Below are 17,986 nucleotides of genomic sequence, written 5' to 3' on the forward strand. Positions count from 1 at the left end.
CCTGTATATTCTCTTCAGTGAAATATCTATTCATGTCTCTTGTCCATTTTCTAATTGGATTGTTTGGTTTTTTACGGCTGAGTTTTGAGTTCTTTTAATATATTCTAGATATGCATCCTGTTGTCAGATATGTGGTTTGTAACTGTTTTCTTCCAGCCTGTAGCTTGTCTTTTCATTCCACTTACCAGGGTCTTTTGCAGAACCAAAGTTATTAATTTTAATAAAGTCCAATTTATCAATGTTTTTCTTTTATGGGTTATGCTTTATTGTTTGTTTATGGATTGGTGTTATGCCTAAGAACTTTTCAACAAGCCCTAGTTTTCAAAGATTTTTCTCTACATTATCTTCTAAAATTTTTATAGCTTTATGTTTTACATATGAATCTGTGATCCATTCTACATTAAGTTTTGAATGAAGTATGAGATTCACATTAAGGGTCAATTTTTTGGCCTTTGGATATCCACTTGCTTCATTACAGTTTGTTGAAATGACTGTCCTTTCTCCATTGACTTGCTTTTCCTCCTTTGGTAAAAAATAAGTTGGCCATACTTCCACTAGTACATTTCTTTGTTCCACTGGTCCACTTCTTGTTCTCTCTTTGTTCCATTGATCTGTATATCTATTCCTCCACCAACACCACATGCTGTTGATTATACTAGTTATGGAATAAGTCTTGAAATGAGGTAGAATGATGCCTCCAACTTTACTCTTTTTTTTTTTCCAAAATTGTTTTTAGCTGCTTTAGTTTCTTTGCCTTTGTATATGACATTTTAGAATAATCTTGCCTCTATCTACAGAAAACCTTGCAGGGATTTTGTTAGGAATTTTGTTAAACCTATATGTTAATTTATGGAGAATTGACCATCTTTACAATGTTGAATCTTTCAGTCCATGAGTATGACATGTTTCATTTATTTATGTCTTCTTTCATGTCTTTCATCACCATTTTGTGGTTTTCAGCATAAGGTCCTACACATGCTTTATTAGGTTTATACCTAAGCATCCCCCCTTTTATTGAGCAATCATAGATGACATTGTGTTTTTAATTTCAGTTTCCTTGTGTTCGTTAGTATATTGACACCCAATTGATTTTTATATGTTGATCTTGTATCTTGTAATGTTGCTGAATTATTACTTCCAAGAGGTTTTTTTGTTCTTGTTTTTGTAGCTTCCTTGGGATTATCCAAACATGCAGATGACAAACATGCCATCTGCAAATAGGGACAGCTTTATTTTCTTCCTTTCCAATCTATATGCCTTCATTTCCTTTTCTTGGAAGTCGGCTAGGACTTGCAATACTGTGTTGGGTAATAGTGGTGAGAGCAGCCATCCTGGACTTGCTCCCAATTTTAGAGGAAAAGCCTTCAGCCTTTGTTACACAGTAGTTTTTTTGTAGATTTCTTTCTTTTTTTTTTTTTTTTTTTTAATCAGTGTGAGGAAGTTCACCTCTATTACTACTTTTCTGAGACTTTTTATCATGAACGGGTGTGGAATTTTGTCAGATGCATTTTCTGCATTGAGATGATCATGTGATTTTTCTTAAGCCTGTTAATATATAGTGGATTACATTAACTGTTCAAATAATTAACCTTTCATCCTTAGACTAAACCTGACTTAGTCATGGCTTATGATAATTTTTTAAAAATATACTGCTGAATTCCATTTACTAATGTATTGTTAAGGATTTTTGCCTGTACTTTAATGAGGCTTATTGGTTTGTTGTTTTCTTGTAGGTTTTGGTACCATTGTAATACTGGCTTTGTAGAATAAATTGAGAAGTATACCCTTCACTTGTGTTTTTGGAAAGAGTTTGTGTAGAGTTGGTGTTAATTCTTTTTTTAAAAACATTTGGTAGACGTCTCCACTGAAACTCTCTGGGCTTTGGAGATTTTGGGGGTGGGGGGAGTTTATAAACAAATTCAATATTTTTCATAGTTATAGGACTATTTAAATGACCTATTTCACAATGGATGAGTTGTGTTAGTTTGTACTAGCTCAGGAATTGGTGCAGTTCATCTAAGTTGTCAAATTTACATGTGTGGAGTTGTTCATAGTATTCCTTTATTATCCTTTTGCTATGTGCAGGGTCTATAGGGACATCCCATTTCACTCTTTTTTTTTAAATTTATTTTTGGCTGCGTTGGGTCTTTGTTGCTGCACACGGGCTCTCTCTAGTTGCGGCAAGTGGGGGCTACTCCATTGCGGTTCACGGCCTTCTCAGTTGCGGCGTGCAGGCCCTAGGGTGCATGGGCTTCAGTAGTTGTGGCGCGCTGCCTCAGTAGTTGTGGCACACGGGCTTAGTTGCTCCATGGCATGTGGGATCTTCCTGGACCAGGGATCGAACCTGTGTTCCCTGCATTGGCAGGCGGATTCTTAACCACTGCGCCACCAGGGAAGTCCCCCATTCATTCTTGATATTGGTGATTTGTGTCTTTTTTTTTTCTCTGTCAGTCTTATTAAAGGTTTGTTAATTTTATTGACCTTTTCAAAGAACCAGCTTTTTGTTTCATTGATTTTTTTCTCTATTTTTCTCTTTTCAGTTCCCTTGATTTCTGCTCTTTTTAATTTCTTCCCTTCTGCTTTAGGTTTCTTTTTAGTTTTGTGAGATGAGAGCTTAGGTTATTAATGTGAAACTTTCTTTTTAAATGTGAGCACTTAGTGCTATAAATTCCTCAATCTCAGTACTCTTTTAGCTATGCCTCACAAATTTTAATAAGCTGTGTTTTCAATGTGTTTTTTAATTTCACTTCAGACTTCTTTGACCCATAGATTATTTAGACATATATTGCTTAGTTTCCAAGTGTTTGGTGATTTTCCTATTATCTTTGATTTTGATTTCATTGTGGTCAGAGACAAATTTGGTATGAGTTCAGTTCTTTTAAATTTGTTGAGGTTTACTTTATGGCCCACGATATGGTCTGTCATAGTATATGCTCCATGGGTTCTTGAAAAGAATGTGTATTTTGCTGTTGTTGGGTAGAACGTTCTTTAAATGTCAATTAGACCATGTTGGTTAATGCTGCTGTTGAGTTTTCTATACCCTTTGTAATTTTCTGTCTATCAGCTGTTGAGAGGGGTATTGACATGTCCAACTGTAATTGTACATTTGTCTGTTTCTCCTGTCAGTTCTATCTGAGTTTGCTTCACATATTTTATATCTTGATTGCTTAGTATTTTAATTGATATTAATATAGACATTCCTGCTTTCTTTTGTTTAAATAGCTTTATTGAGATACAGCTCATATACCATACAATACATTCATTTAAAGTATACAGCCAGTGGTTTTTAGTGTATTCAGAGATGTGTGCAACCATCACCACTGTCAGTTCTAGAACACTATCATACCTCAGAAAGAAATGCTGTGTCCTTTAGCTATTGCCCTCCTGTTCCATTCCCATCCCATTCTACTCCGTCTCCCCTCCCCTCCGACCAGCCCTAAGTAACCACCAGGTTTACTTTCTGTCTCTATAGATTTACCTATTTTGGAAATTCTATATAGATAGTATTATATAATATGTAGATTTTTTGTGTGATTAGCTTCTTCACTTAGAATAGTGTTTTCAAAGTTCATCCATGTTATAGCATATATCAGTACTTCATTCCTTTTTATGGCTGAATAATATTTGATTGTACAGATATGTCACATTTTATCCATTCATTAGTTTGTGAACTTCTGGGTTGTTTCTACTTGTTTCTTGTAGACAGCATGTAGTTGGGTCTTATTTTAATCCACTGTGCCAGTTGCTCTTTTCATTTGATATGTTTGGACTATTTATATTTATTATAATTATTGACATGTTAGGACTTAAGCCTGCCATTTTATTCTTTTTTTTGAGAAAATTGTCTTCTCGTATTTGAAAACGTATTACATGATTCGACAAAAACATCACACACATCATTAACAGACAAGGGAAGTGCCAACATATGTCTTTATTGCTCACTGTTTCAGCTTTTGCTTTATCTTACTCTTCAAATGAAATAGCATCCAACTTTTGTATTAGAATTTTACTCATTCATCACTTGCAACCATAGGTTAAGCACAGATGAGTTATATGAAAATCGTCTAGCACATTCTGTGAGAATCAATGGCTAAGTGAAATTTATAATAAAGTATATATTTTATTAGTTGTAAAATGTGTGCTACAGATCCTTTCTGTCAGTAAAATTTATAATAAACTTACGTCATTGGTTGGGAATGTAATTATCCACAATAGGTAAGAGATAGAAACAATCTAAATGTCTGTTGATGGATGGATAAAGAATAGATAGATAGATAGATGGTATCATATACGAATACGGTTGTGTGTGTTCACACACATGCAACTCCCCCCTCTCCACCAACCTCAACCCAACCTCAATGATTGTTAATCATTGAACAGCACATCACTGTGAATTTTTAGAATAGAAGGTACCTACAATTTTAGTTTAATAATTCTAATTCAACAAACTGAACTGATAACAAGCAAATGTTTTATTCATGCCTTCTGTTTCACAGTATTTATTATCTTTATGTCATGGTCTGTGAGCTGCTAGTGGTTGATTACTGCAGAATGACATTACAAGTCTCATGGTTAGATGCGGTAATTATATGAATACAATATTCCTTCTTCTGGGTATTGAGAAATTTTGCCTTGGTAATCACTAAGAGAATGTTCACAATTAAGTTAAATTCTTCTTGCTCTCAGATTATAAAATATTTTAGTAGCATCTCGCTTCTGTTACATGTCACATTGATATTGTAGAAGGTAGAAAAGAGGTTACCCTTGTTTGTTCCCTTGAGGATGGTGCAGACTATGTGCATAATGTCCGCATGTTTGAAGGATTTTCTAAAATGGTATTTCATAACCTGACACACAGAGCAGCAAGAAATAGTCTAGTATTTCAGCACTAATACTTTGTAATATATATTTCTATTCATGAAATCTTATTTAAGAACAGTGCTTTAAAATTATTCAATGTTAGACTGTCTCCTCTGACTTGGTAGAGACCTTTCAGTCTCCACTGCAGTACTAAACAATTGTACGTATATATAACATCCCCAACTTTTTTTTTTTTGTCATGGATGGCTTTATTTCTTTAATGTATGTTTATGTTCAGTATCTAATTCTAAATTTGTCTTGACTTTCCCCCTTCAGTTTAATGAGTGGTGTTAAGAATAATGTTGGAAGAGGGATCAATGTTGCCTTGGTAAATGGTAAGAATAATTATTTTAGCTTATGAATGTACTCAGTGTATATTCATATGTCCCAAAGTAAAATGCACTCTAATATCAAGAGATCAGGTGAGAAAGAGCCAGGCTTGACATTAAAAGCCCTCCCCACACCCTCCCAGAACACCAACTGTAGGTCGAGACTCTGCATCTCAGTATTTATAGCGTGCTTTCTTGGAAGCATCCAGCTTGCTGTCCAGTGAGTAGAGAACTTCCCACGAGATTGTCAGGAGACAACCAATCTAACATTAAACTGATGAATCCTTGCTGCAGATTTTGGAATCCTAACATAATACAGATGGGCGTGAATGAGGGTTTATAGAATGACAGAGCGTGGTGGACTACTGGATGGGGTGTGGGGCTGAGTGAAGAGTAGGAGTCGATTGTAATTTTTCAGTAGCGTCCACGTTGAGTCCTGAACATCTCGAGTGTTCTTGCAAAATCACATCTGAAAATATGAACCCATGAAGTGAGACTCAGCTGCATACTCGTCTTCTCTTTCTGGGACAGTCACCCTTGTAAATCTATAGGGTGATTATAAACTACAACCACCTTCTCCAGTTCACAGTGTAGGAAAATATTGTTTACTTCTTTCACAAGAGATACATTTTTGTGTTTCTACTTTCTTCATTTTCTTAGCTATAAAATGTTCTATACGTATTTGTCTATTTAATTGATAGCAAAAAAATTTTTTTCAAAGGGAATTATATATAAATTTTTTGAAAGATGGCTTTGACAATAGAAAATAGCATGATTCATGTTTTTTTTTTAAAGGTTTATGTATTTTGGGGTAATTTTAAAATAAGGGAAGATGGTAACACATACGGATGAAAAATAGCTAACTTCCAATGATCTACAGTCAACAGTGAACTTCTGTTTGCTACTCTTCAGCTTATAAGATTAGTGAGAAAGTCGTACTCAAAAAAACACCCTTTTAGAAAAAATGTTCAGATGCATACAGTTCAAATTTTAAGTATTTGTCATAATAATTCTTCCTCTGCTAATGAATTCACATCAGTCATTGGATAAGATCATTTGTCTTATATAGTGTAGAGTATATTTCAGTTGCATAATTTGCTGTGAATTCAATCTCTTTCAGGAAAAACAGGAGATCTAATAGACACCAGATATTTTGACATGTGGGGAGGAAGTAAGTATGAATAACATATAAGTGTTCTGTTGCTGGCACTGAATCACATCAATATAATGTAGCCCATTAATGAGAAAATAATGGTACTAATTTTGTGTTAGTTCATTTTATTACTCTTTCTTTTCACTGAATGTCTAGCTGTATTTAAGTGATCAGTCATACTGCATACACTTTGCTTTTTATAAAAATTGTTGGTGATGTGTAATTAAGAGCAATAATATCACAATCGAGATTTTAAAAAAATCTGAGTCCTACTTTTTGCAGGACAACTAATTCAAAGCTTCGGGCTCTTTTAGGTTTCTGCCTGAAATTTCTAAAAAAAAGAATAAGTAATTTGAAGAAGGACATATCCAGTGTAAGCATTCTTAGCTGACTGAATTGATTTCTTTTCATATGATTTTTCAGTCTCAAAACTAAGTTTATAACAAGGATTATTATTCAAGTAGATGAATATTTGAGAGAAGGAATGGAATTTCCTTTCTGGTTTACTGGACTAAGAACAATCCACAGATGATCTTCCTAAGTTGGAAGTTCCTCAAGGAGCAGGTGGAAGTTAGTCACCAGCATGCAGAGGGAAGGAACCGGCACCTCGAAGAAGGATGTGCCTGAGAGAAGGAAGGCCAGCACTGATTTAGCTTCTGATTCTTTTCTAAGTCGAGGCTCTCCCCTGCACCTCCCCATTCTCATCCACTTTGTATATTCCCTGGAAGCAGCAGTTGCTAGGCTTCCTGAAATTTATCTTGTTTTCAGACCATTCAGCTTTTCTAATATTTCTTCAGCTTGTAATGAGATAATGCATGTATTATTTATTTTTTAAATGAGATCAGAAGAACTTTGCATAGCTGTCAAAACTGTGTAAACTTAAAATGTACCATCAATTTTAGATACTAAAGGCGTAATTGGTTCTACCAAAATTTATTGCGTGGAATAACTCTCATAAAACTATTGTCGAAATCACTCATGTGACCAGCTCTGGTATTTCATCTCAGGTGGATTAACTACTGCTAAAAATACTCCTCAAATTAAGAAGAAGTTGTAAATTACTGCCATTTTTGGATTTAAATCGAAGTGATTTGTTAGCTGCTCTGTTACATTTTTTCTGAATTAAAAATGCTATTATTTTAAGATAGAATTCAGTAGAGAAAATCTTTGGAATCTTTGCTGTGGAAAGAAACTGAGTAGATTTGAAGGAACCCAGTTTTGAAGTAGTATTAGACTTGCGGGCTGTAAGGGAACCTGACGTTGTAAGGAGTTCAAGATGTAGAATGATTTGCAGTACCTGATCAGCCTCTTTGGCATCATCAGTTTATTGTCACTGAAGTGGTGTTTAAGCCCTTCTGAATCTTGATATGCTAGATGAAGCAGGTAAAGACTGCAATATTTACCTTAATTAGTTTGGCTTTTAGTGATAACTAACCTACATTCCTTCCCCTAGTTTATAGTAAGTAGATATGCCCAGAAGTTTCTTTAAATCAGTGTGTGTGTGTATACGGTTGTCCCTTGTATCTGCAGGGGACTGGTTCCAGGACCGTCCACGGATAACCCATAATCTGCATATGCTCAAGTTCCATAATTTGACCTCCGTATCTGCAGTTAGGCATCCGCGGATTCAACCAAGTGTGGGTTATGTGGTACTGTAATACTTATTGAAAAACAATCTGCGTATAAGTGGACTCCTGAGTTCAAACCCCTGTTGTTCAAGGGTCGAATGTACACATATTTATATAATTTTTTTAAATTACAGATCCTTTTGTGCATTAAATAAAAGTTCTCTGTCTTCATTTTTAGAAAAGTATCTGTGCAAACAATTTGCCATGTACTCAGGGAGTCCATGAGCCTTTCTCCTGCTCCCCTAGATTTCTTACTTTAAATCATAAGTCATGCTTTAATATGACTTTGCTATGGTTTTTTCATTTAGCCCCTGGAATATCAGTATAAAAAACGTACAGGATGAATCAGGATTGGGAAATTTTAAGTTGATGGGAAACTTAATTTTTAACCTGTTCGTAAGATTTGTCTTTCTTTTGGTTACTCTACGTTAGAAATTATTGATTTACAAGAACTTCGTTTTTATATTACTAACTTTTAAGAGATTATCATGGTGTTTACTCAGTCATTTAAAAAAAAACCCAAAAAACCAACCCTCAACCCTTTCTTTTTTTTCAGATGTGGCCCCATTTATTGAGTTTCTGAAGGCCATACAAGATGGAACAATAGTCTTAATGGGAACATATGATGATGGAGCAACCAAGTATGTAAACTTAAAAATTTATGCAACTTTTCAGTTATAATTTATAATAATATAAGAAATACATTTTCAATGAAAACATTTATAATACAGAGCAAGGTAATCCAACTTTCAGATGAACACCATTAACATTTTTTTATTTTGCCTTCTTCTTTCTTGTATTTATTGTGATACATTGTTGTGAAGTTAGAATCACGTTGTACATGAAGTTTGTTATACTCATTTATGTTCTGTTTTTAACAACTATATAGTTTTCTCTGACAATAATATTCTTCAGTAGCATTTTTTAATGGCATTTCCCGAAGTGTGTTCCGTGAACACACTTTAAAGCTGTAATGGCTCTTTTAACCTTTTATCATGTTACGTTTCCAGGTCATTTTACCCTCCTGGTTGGATTTCTTGGGCGTTCTCTAGGTGATTATTGTCTCTCTTAAAATGGTGCCCCAAGTTGGACATAGTGTTCCCAGATGTGGTCTGGCCAGTACAGGGTACAATGGAGATGCTAGCTCACCATGTTTGAGAAGTTACGTTTAATATTCATGGAGACTAGTGTTGTATTCGTTTGCTTTTGGCAGTCACATCACATTTTTGGTCAACTTAAATTCTCATTTGATCTCAGATTTTTTTTTTTTTTTTAAACCACTGCCAAGTCAGGTCTTCCTCCCCATTTCAGAACTTGCTTTGTTTAATGTGAATGAAGGACTTTATATTCATATATCCTTGTTAAATTTAATTTTGCTGTTATTGGCCCACTTGGTCTCGATTCTGACATTTGTCCTATGAGGTTTCCATGGCCCAGGCTTCATACTCTCTCCAGAGTCATTCAGGTGTCTAAATCTAAGTCATTGACAAGCATGTTTACCACAGGCAATGTGCCACCAGCTGGAGGCCACCTCCAAGGGATTCATCTAGTCATCAACTGCAGAACTACTTTTCAGTTTCCACTGTATCCTAATAGGCATACCATTCAGCTGCTGTTTAATTATTTTATTTTCTGAGACCATCAGATACTCACTTGAAATTCATGAACGATGCTAATTATAATACCCTGATCTACTGCCCCAAAACCTCTTCTAAATCTGAAATATATGAGATGATGTTAACTTGGCTTTATTTATTCCTGCCTCCTTCCAACTACCCGCTCTCTCTTTTTTTTTAATTAAATTTTTGGCCGCGTTGGGTCTTTGTTGCTGCGCACGGGCTTTCTCTAGTTGCAGCGAGCAGGGGCTACTCTTCGTTGCGGTGCACAGCCTTCTCATTGTGGTGGCTTCTCTTGTTGCGGAGCACAGGCTCTAGGCACGCGGGCTTCAGTAGTTGTGGCTCACGGGCTCAGTAGCTGTGGCTCGTGGGCTCTAGAGCGCAAGCTCAGTAGTTGTGGCGCACAGGCTTAGTTGCTCCACAGCATGTGGGATCTTCCCGGACCAGAGCTCGAACCCATGTCCCCTGCATTGGCAGGTGGATTCTTAACCACTGCGCCACCAGGGAAGCCCTCCCTCTCTTTCTTTTCTTCTTCTTTGTGTAATACTCACAGGAGATCCACTCTAAAATTTCTACTCCATTCTAGAATTTTGCTAGGAGTTAGAATTAGTTTGATTGGACCATTGTTTTAAAAATTTTCCTTGTCTTTTTTGAAAACTGGAATATTTAACTAACTTTTAATATCTTAGCATCTTCATTTTCCATGATGCTTCTAAAATAACCGACACGACCTTGAAGACTTTATTAATAAGTTCCTTAAGAATTTTAAGTGTGTGACATATGTGGGCCTGGAGGCTTAAATTTATTTTAAAGCACTTAATATGGACATTCCTGAACTACTTTTCCCTTTTTATGTTGACCGAAGAGTGTTTGCCTCCCTGGAAAAGACAGTTGTGCTTTGATCTTGATATTACATCATTCTTATGAAACAGTGGGTCCCTTCATTATTTGTACTTGGTAGCAAAAGTTCTCTCTGTGGCCTTCAGTAGTTGTATGAGTCACATCTCATTTTGAGCACTCAGGTCTTCCTGGTAGTAGTATTAAAAGTTTTGTCATTAGTAACATGATGTGCCTTGTATTTTTGCACACTTCCTTTTCTCAGTTTGAACCCATCACACAATGTAAGTGGACTCAGGGAGTTCAAACCCATGTTGTTCAAGGGTCAGTTGTATCTCCAAAATTAATGCTATGTATAGATATATTAGTTACACTACACTGCCTTTTAAAGAAATGGGACATTTTGATACCTACTGTATCAAATGCTCAAAATATGGGCTGTGTTGCATGGTTTTAAACTTCTTTTTAAAACATGAAATCATCTTTTACTTACATAAAAGATATCAAAAAGGAATAATAAAAATCCCCCAGATTCTACATAGGCAGATTAGAAAACTTTAGAAATTATTGAGAAAGTTGTCTTGTTCTAAATCTATAGTTAGATATACATAGGGACATGCGGCAGGGCTGCCCAAGACCACCCCCAGCTTTGATGATTCACTGGGAGGAGTCACAGGACCCAGCATACAGACCTGCTCACTCACTGCTATGATATGCTACAGCAAAAGGATACAAAGCAGAATCAGCAAAGGGGAGCTAGCAGAGAGCAAAGTCTGGAGGAAGCCAGGCTCGAGTTCCTCTCCCGAGTGGAGTGACACAGGACATGCTTAATTCCTCCAGCGACAAATTGTGACAAGACTATGAAATGCTGTCCACTAGGGAAGGTTATTAGAGACTCATGGCCCAGGGTTTTTACTGGGAGCTGGTCATGGAGACACCCTCCGCCTTACATATCCCCAAATTCCAGACTCCCAGACAGAAAATAGGTGTTCAGCATAAACTGTATTGTTTGTACAGTTTAGACACAGTGAACCATTCTGATCAGTTCTGTGAATGAGGGGAGCCTCCCCAAATCCAAGTTTCCAGATGCCAGCCAAGGACCAGTCTTGCTGTTAGGGCTTTCTAAGGCCTGTTTTCTTAACCCTTTTCTGCACAGGACCTAAGGGTGTTCTCATCGAAAAGTAAGGAAAGATTAACGGGATCAAAATGCAAAGCTGTTTCAAGTTGCTTCTAGATCTTTGGCTAAATTGGCTTAGTTTATTCATACAGATCAAAATGACCACTTCTGAAATTTAGAAGTACAGAAGGAAAAATGACGGCCCTTCAATATATTTAATTGATGTAAAAATTTTTAGATAAGAAAAAAATTTATGTACTTCCGGCTGAGGGCCAGGCCTGCGTTTGGATAACCACCTACCTTGCAAGCAGTTTTTGTGTATGAAGCAATCTCTTGGCATTTGTGAACCTAACATTCATGAGCAACCCGAAGCCTGTGAGGTGCAATTTGTGATTTTTCTGAGATGTAACTGAATCAAGCCCTGAGGCTTTCCTCCAGGAGGTTGTCATTACGCTGCCCAGTAAGCCTGACCTCTGTACTTCAACACCATTTGTTCTCGATAAAGCAGCAAAACTCACTACTAGTACTGATGGTGCAAGTAAAATGTTCTAATTAAGGAGCCAGAAATAAAACATTTGGATAAACTAAGGAGTAGAATATGACGGTCTGCAGATCCATGACATCCTAACACGATTTAGAAACAAGAAAACAGGGTTCAGACAATACTTTCTGGGAATGTCCCTCTCACATACAAGTTGCTTATCAAGTGAGCAGACGAATGGAAGTGATAGCTAATTCTTGTAAGGATGGGTACAGGAAACACAGCTACAGACAGACTTTGGGGAGAAAGCCAGACGTGGGTACACGTGGTTCTCTGTGAAGGTCTCAAAATCTTCAGAGGCTGAGACTTCACTGGTCCTTTTGCACAGCCATTTCATTTATTTTTATTTCCCTTGATTATAAAGACATCGCTTTATATAGATCAGTCTGAAAGGCTAAATATTCCAGGGCTGCCCCTGATTTTCTCACTGATTCTAGTGAACTTCCCCCAGGAGGACAGCAGTGCCCAAGCTATGGTTAAAACAGCTCCATGCCCCATGGATGTGGTTTGTATAATTGTGGAAGGCTAATAACATTGTAGCTCTTTCCTGTTTTATGAAGCTTTTTTAAACATAAAGTATCCTGTTTATCTTCAGGTAAGTTACATTAGAACTGTTGTGCCTCATGTTTCTTTCATTTATACATTAATGGAGCCAGCTGATATTAGCATGGGGCGCTTCAAAGAAGGCTGCAGGATAAACAGGCGCCTTCCTCACTGGCCCTCCTGCTACTTTGCAGCCAATGATCCTCCACTTATTTGCAAATATAAAACTTGCCTTGCCTCAGATTTTAGAAGAACAAACCTCTCTAATTGACCTATAAATGCCATCTTTTGGGTGATATAGAGGACTTACCGGCCAGATACCTGCACAGGTGTCCCTTAGTTATCTTTTCGTGGTTTTTTTTTTTTTTTTTTTGGCTCTACAACCAGCACGTATCTTCTGAATTTCTTCTCCCTTTTGAGACAGAGGAGAGATGGAGAATCACGCAACATTATGATAAGAACCTACACAAAATTCCTTAAAGACATCTTTCAGTTAGCTGTTTCCCTAGCAGTTGCCTTTTGTCACTGCCCTTTCTTAGCTGCTATGTGGTTAATATTTTCATTTTTATTAAATAACCACTTGGCAGTTGTCTCTGAAGTAGAATTTATATCCCTATTCTCAAAATTCATTTTCTTTTAAATAAAACATCTTGTGTTAGAAACATCCAAATTTCTATCAACATTTACCTTTATTCTATTCAACTGTAATTTACAAAGGGTTTAGTGGAGATTCAAAGTGATTTTTAATTTTACAAAGATGTTGGTTGCTTAAGATCTTGGATTAACCTGAATAGGCACCTGCTGACTACAGTTTCTCTTATTTATTTGATGGATGTAAATGAAAATGAATTGTTGTGAAATAAAGACACCTAAAAGGTACTTCTAAATAGCATGAACTTGAAATTAATTTCTAGATTTCATGGCTTTCATCACTAAAGAATTCAAATAGGACTTCCCTGGTGGCACAATGGTTAAGAATCCGCCTGCCAATGTAGGGGACTCAGGTTCGATCCCTGGTCCAGGAAGATCCCACATGCCTCGGAGCAACTAAGTCCGTGCACCACAACTACTGAGCCTGCACTCTAGACCCTGCGAGCCACAACTACTGAAGCCCGCATGCTCTTGGGCCCAGGCTCCACAGTAAGAGAAGCCACCGCAATGAGAAGCCCACGCACCACAACGAAGAGTAGCCCCTGCTCGCCGCAAGTAGAGAAAGCCCGTGCACAGCAACGAAGACCCCATGCAGCCAAAAAAAAAAAAAAATTCATTTAAAAAAAAAAACTCAAATAGTAGGAATGTTACTCTGATAAAAAAATTTTTTTATGTTCTCTTATCTAAGCCAGCATTCTCTCTCATTTATTTCATGGTTGTATGTTAAGTATCCTAACTGTATCAGTATTACTTAAATAACATACAGGGCACTACATTTATTGTATTATTCTTTTCCTCCCTCTTTAAGACTCAATGATGAGGCCCGGCAGCTCATTGCTGAATTGGGGAGTACATCTATTACTCATCTTGGTTTTAGAGACAACTGGGTCTTCTGTGGTGGAAAAGGCATTAAGACAAAAAGCCCTTTTGAACAGGTTAGTGTCTTAGGCTTTCCTAATTAATGGACAAAAGCAATTGTGTGAAACCATGCAGTGCCTATTCCTATCCCAGTTATTTGAAACTTAGATAAAGCAGACATTAAATATGTTCATGTGTTTTTCATAGGTTCTTGGTAATCAAGTATTTGAAATAACCGTGGCACTATTTTGATTTTAAACTTAAAAGTAGTCAATTCTGCATGAAAATTTTTTTCCTACATGACAGTGCATTGGCATATGATTAGTTTTATCTTAAGCCTTTTAGGAAGTTGGTTATTAAAGACTTTAATTGAACTTTTGTTGCTGTAATCAATTAACTTTAGAAATACTTTAGAACTTGGTAGAATGTAAACCTACTTTTGACTAACAAATGATCCTTTAAAGACCATCTGCAGTGTTTTGTTCTTTCAGCTGTTCTTTGAAGGTCTGCTACTACATGCCAGATGCCAAGTGTTGCTCATTTAATATATTGAACAATAATTTACATGTTGATAGAAGTGTTACTGAAGTGAGTACGCATAAGTATGCTATTGCAGATCTGCAGTTCGCTAAAGTTCTAAAAACCGTATACTGTGATTGTGTTCCAACAGCACATAAAGAACAATAAGGACACAAACAAATATGAAGGGTGGCCTGAAGTGGTAGAAATGGAAGGATGCATCCCCCAGAAGCAAGACTGATGTGGAGAAAATTGAAGGGACCATACTTTCACTTGCTAATGGGAAAGCCCTAACCGAAAACCTACATGTAAATATTTTAAGAGCATGCAGCCATCTCGGTGTGTGCATGACCATTATCTCTTTTGATGTCAGGATTATTTATTGCTAACGTAAATAGACATCTTTGTAAATAGTCATCATAAAGAGCAAATCACTGAACCGTTTCTAAGCACATCTCCCTAATGGTACAGTGTTCAGACTGCGATGATGATGGCATCTTTTAATTCTAAAAGCGTTACACAATGGATAACTGAACAGATTTGAAAAATGTATTGATATATATACTAGTCGCTGTGAAAAATCTGTCATGGAATAATATGGGTTTTAGGGAGGAGACTTTGTTTTCTTTTATATATATATATGGCCTTTTGATGATAGTATCTTTTAAATTAAAAAGATATTGGGCTAGTTGTGGGTGTAATGTTACTTTACAGTCTGACTCCCCTGTTGTATTTCTTTTCTTAGTCTTTCTCTTTCCATCCCAAGAAACCTAGAAATAAAATATGAAAGCTTGTATCAAATATGTGAAAAGCACAACAGAATTCTTCCGTTTAATGTACACAGTAAAGAGGAACTATATGAATGTAGGTGCATCAGGGCTGTAGCTTGCTGGATTTTGAGTTAATAGTATGCATGAGTTGATTTTGCAGAAGCTATAGAGTAAGACGGCGGGGTGGGTGGGGGGCGGGGGCGGGCAACTCCACAGAGCTGAGGAACCAGGCCAAGTCCCTTCCCCAGCCTTGGTAGGTCATTCAGGACAGCATGTCAGTATAGTTAGAGCAATACTGGCCTAAGTTTTCCTTATTTAAGTGTCATCAGCAATGACCAAGTGGTTTTGAAAGAGGCATGTTTTAATGTCACAATAATTTTGGATTGTAAACCAAGAAATTCTGTATTTACTTTCATCTAACTTCGTAAGAGTAATTTTTGCCCGAAAAGTTAACGACATATTTAGAAAGGTCCTGATTACTGATTGGGACTGATACTGTTTAAAAAAAATAATTTTGATACACAATGACTTTATACCCAATTCTACATAAAAATACGAGAGATCTACCTTTTCTTACCTTCAGATGTTCACAAAATGACTCAAGTTTTAAAAATATTTTTAGGGCATTAACTATCTATTGTGTGTGAAGTATCTTAAACTGGAACATAAAAAGTGTAACAATCAAACTTCTATTCCCAGTAAAAGGCAGCAGTTCAATTTTGGATCTAAATTTTAGATGACATATAAGAAAAACTAAAAGCAGTATTTTTTATTTTGCTGTAAACCAAGGTGGAAGTTATTCAGCTATTTCTTAAATATCAGTGAGTTTGGGGGTACTGTTTCTTCCCTCAAACTGAATGTAATTCATGAATAAATGCACCTTACACATCTAAACAATTTTTGTAAACTTTTCAGATTTTTGGTGCTGATACACTAAATCACATTCAGCATGTGTGTTTTGACATTTAAAATACTTCCCTCAATTCTGTAAATTAAAAGAATGGCTATTTTACAGTTCCAGGGATTGTGAAATAAGTGTTGCTTTTTTTTAAATAATGAGAATAAATACTCTTGGTTTTGCATTGTGAATTTTTTTTGTATTATCTGGCAAAGTAATATATGCCTGTAGAACTTCACACTGAGGTTTGTCAAGTGTGTATTGTACTGCTTAACATGCAAAATTAAAGTCATTCCTATGGGTAAACACACTAATATCCTCAGGAGATATCTTAACATGGATAGAATTTAAGTATCTAGACGGCAGGACATCCCTTTCAGGATAAGGACTATAATATGATAGCTTTGTAGAGGTATATAAAATGCCAAAAGGAGGTATAAAGATTGGTTATGTAACTGCTTTCATGCAGTTTGCCATTGTTTCAATTCTGCCTTGTATACATTATGTCAACATAACTTTGGAAGCAATAATTTTACTGTATTTTATTTTCAGATAGCTTTTAAAAATCAGCATTGTAAATGCAGCAGTGTCATTTAATGTTCAGAATTTTCATTAAAATCAAAAATTTGGCATTGACACTTTGGTTTCTTAAATGGTGTTTAAGGACTTATGGATGTGTATTTTTTATCTGTAATCATAGAGGCTGTCCCAGAACAAGTATATTATAATATGCCTGTTAAAATTCAGCAAAGACAGTAGGAAAATAAGTGATATGGGGAAATGAAAGAAAAATTGAGCCAGAATCTTTATATTCTTGACTTTAATTAAAGTTTATCACTGTTCTTTCTATATTGTATTTGTTTTGAAATGAATTAGCTGATATTTTATCATTTTTTGCCCGATGAAGCTCAATGCCTTTAGCCTGAAATGCACTTTATATTTAGTGTATACAAATTATAAATAGGTTGACCCCCCCCAAAAGATGATAGTTTAATTCAGTTTCATTGACACTCCCCATTCTTAAATGAAAGAATGAGAAATGTGCTATGTTCAGTTAGTAGAGCAGTTGAAAGTGGAAATGCATTTACAATAGTTTAAAAAATGAATATGAAAGGGAAAAATAATTGCTCGTGTTGATCAGGAAAAAGATTTGCCACTTAACCTCTTCACCTGGGCCTTCGACAGCAGTAAGTGCATGTAAATTAGGAGTTGTAGAATGAAGTACCAGATCTTACTTTTTCTAAAGCATTCCTCAGAAGCGTTCTCTTGCTGTCTCTTCCCAGGATGGTTTTTCTGTTGTAGACTTGGTTTTTGATTGGCACATGCCAATGGCTAGTTAATCTCTGTTTCCCTCAAAGCTCCCTCAGCCTGGACTCAGCCTCTACTATTGTCCCCATCTCCTTCCTTGAGGTTCCAGTGAAATCAAGAGTTAGATGGAGCGAAAAGCAGGCAGGCCTGGCCTGGGAGTATCAGGGAGCAGCAAAGGATGGTGCAGCCAGCCTGGTGAAAGCCCATCTGGAATCTAAGAGATGTCCTGCCCCAGAACCTTCCTCCAATCCAGTGAGGGGCAGAGTACTGGACGGCAGCTGTATTAAGGAAACACTCTCCACACTAAGATGACTCTTCTAGGAGTGCTCAGAAAGGAAGAGGGACTGCCAGCCCTTTG

At 36.5% G+C, this 17,986-nt stretch overlaps 1 protein-coding gene across 4 annotated transcripts in view; it reads left to right on the forward strand.

Annotated features, from left to right (window-relative positions):
- Positions 1-17,169, forward strand: part of FAM3C (FAM3 metabolism regulating signaling molecule C) — a 48,353-nt gene extending 31,184 nt beyond the window's left edge. For 3 of the 4 annotated variants that reach the window (XM_032643367.1, XM_032643370.1, XM_032643369.1), the window contains 5 exons: positions 5,137-5,195; positions 6,310-6,360; positions 8,527-8,611; positions 14,084-14,210; positions 14,804-17,167. In XM_032643367.1, the coding sequence (XP_032499258.1) occupies positions 5,137-5,195; positions 6,310-6,360; positions 8,527-8,611; positions 14,084-14,210; positions 14,804-14,893 (412 nt within the window). In that variant the 3' untranslated portion in view covers positions 14,894-17,167. Of the gene's footprint in view, positions 1-5,136; positions 5,196-6,309; positions 6,361-8,526; positions 8,612-14,083; positions 14,211-14,803 lie in introns of all 4 variants that reach the window. The other variant, XM_032643368.1, reaches the window with a different exon arrangement.
- Positions 17,170-17,986: the final 817 nt, after the last annotated feature.

Source organism: Phocoena sinus, chromosome 9, assembly GCF_008692025.1.
Source record: "Phocoena sinus isolate mPhoSin1 chromosome 9, mPhoSin1.pri, whole genome shotgun sequence".
In the NCBI taxonomy this organism is placed as follows: domain Eukaryota; kingdom Metazoa; phylum Chordata; class Mammalia; order Artiodactyla; family Phocoenidae; genus Phocoena; species Phocoena sinus.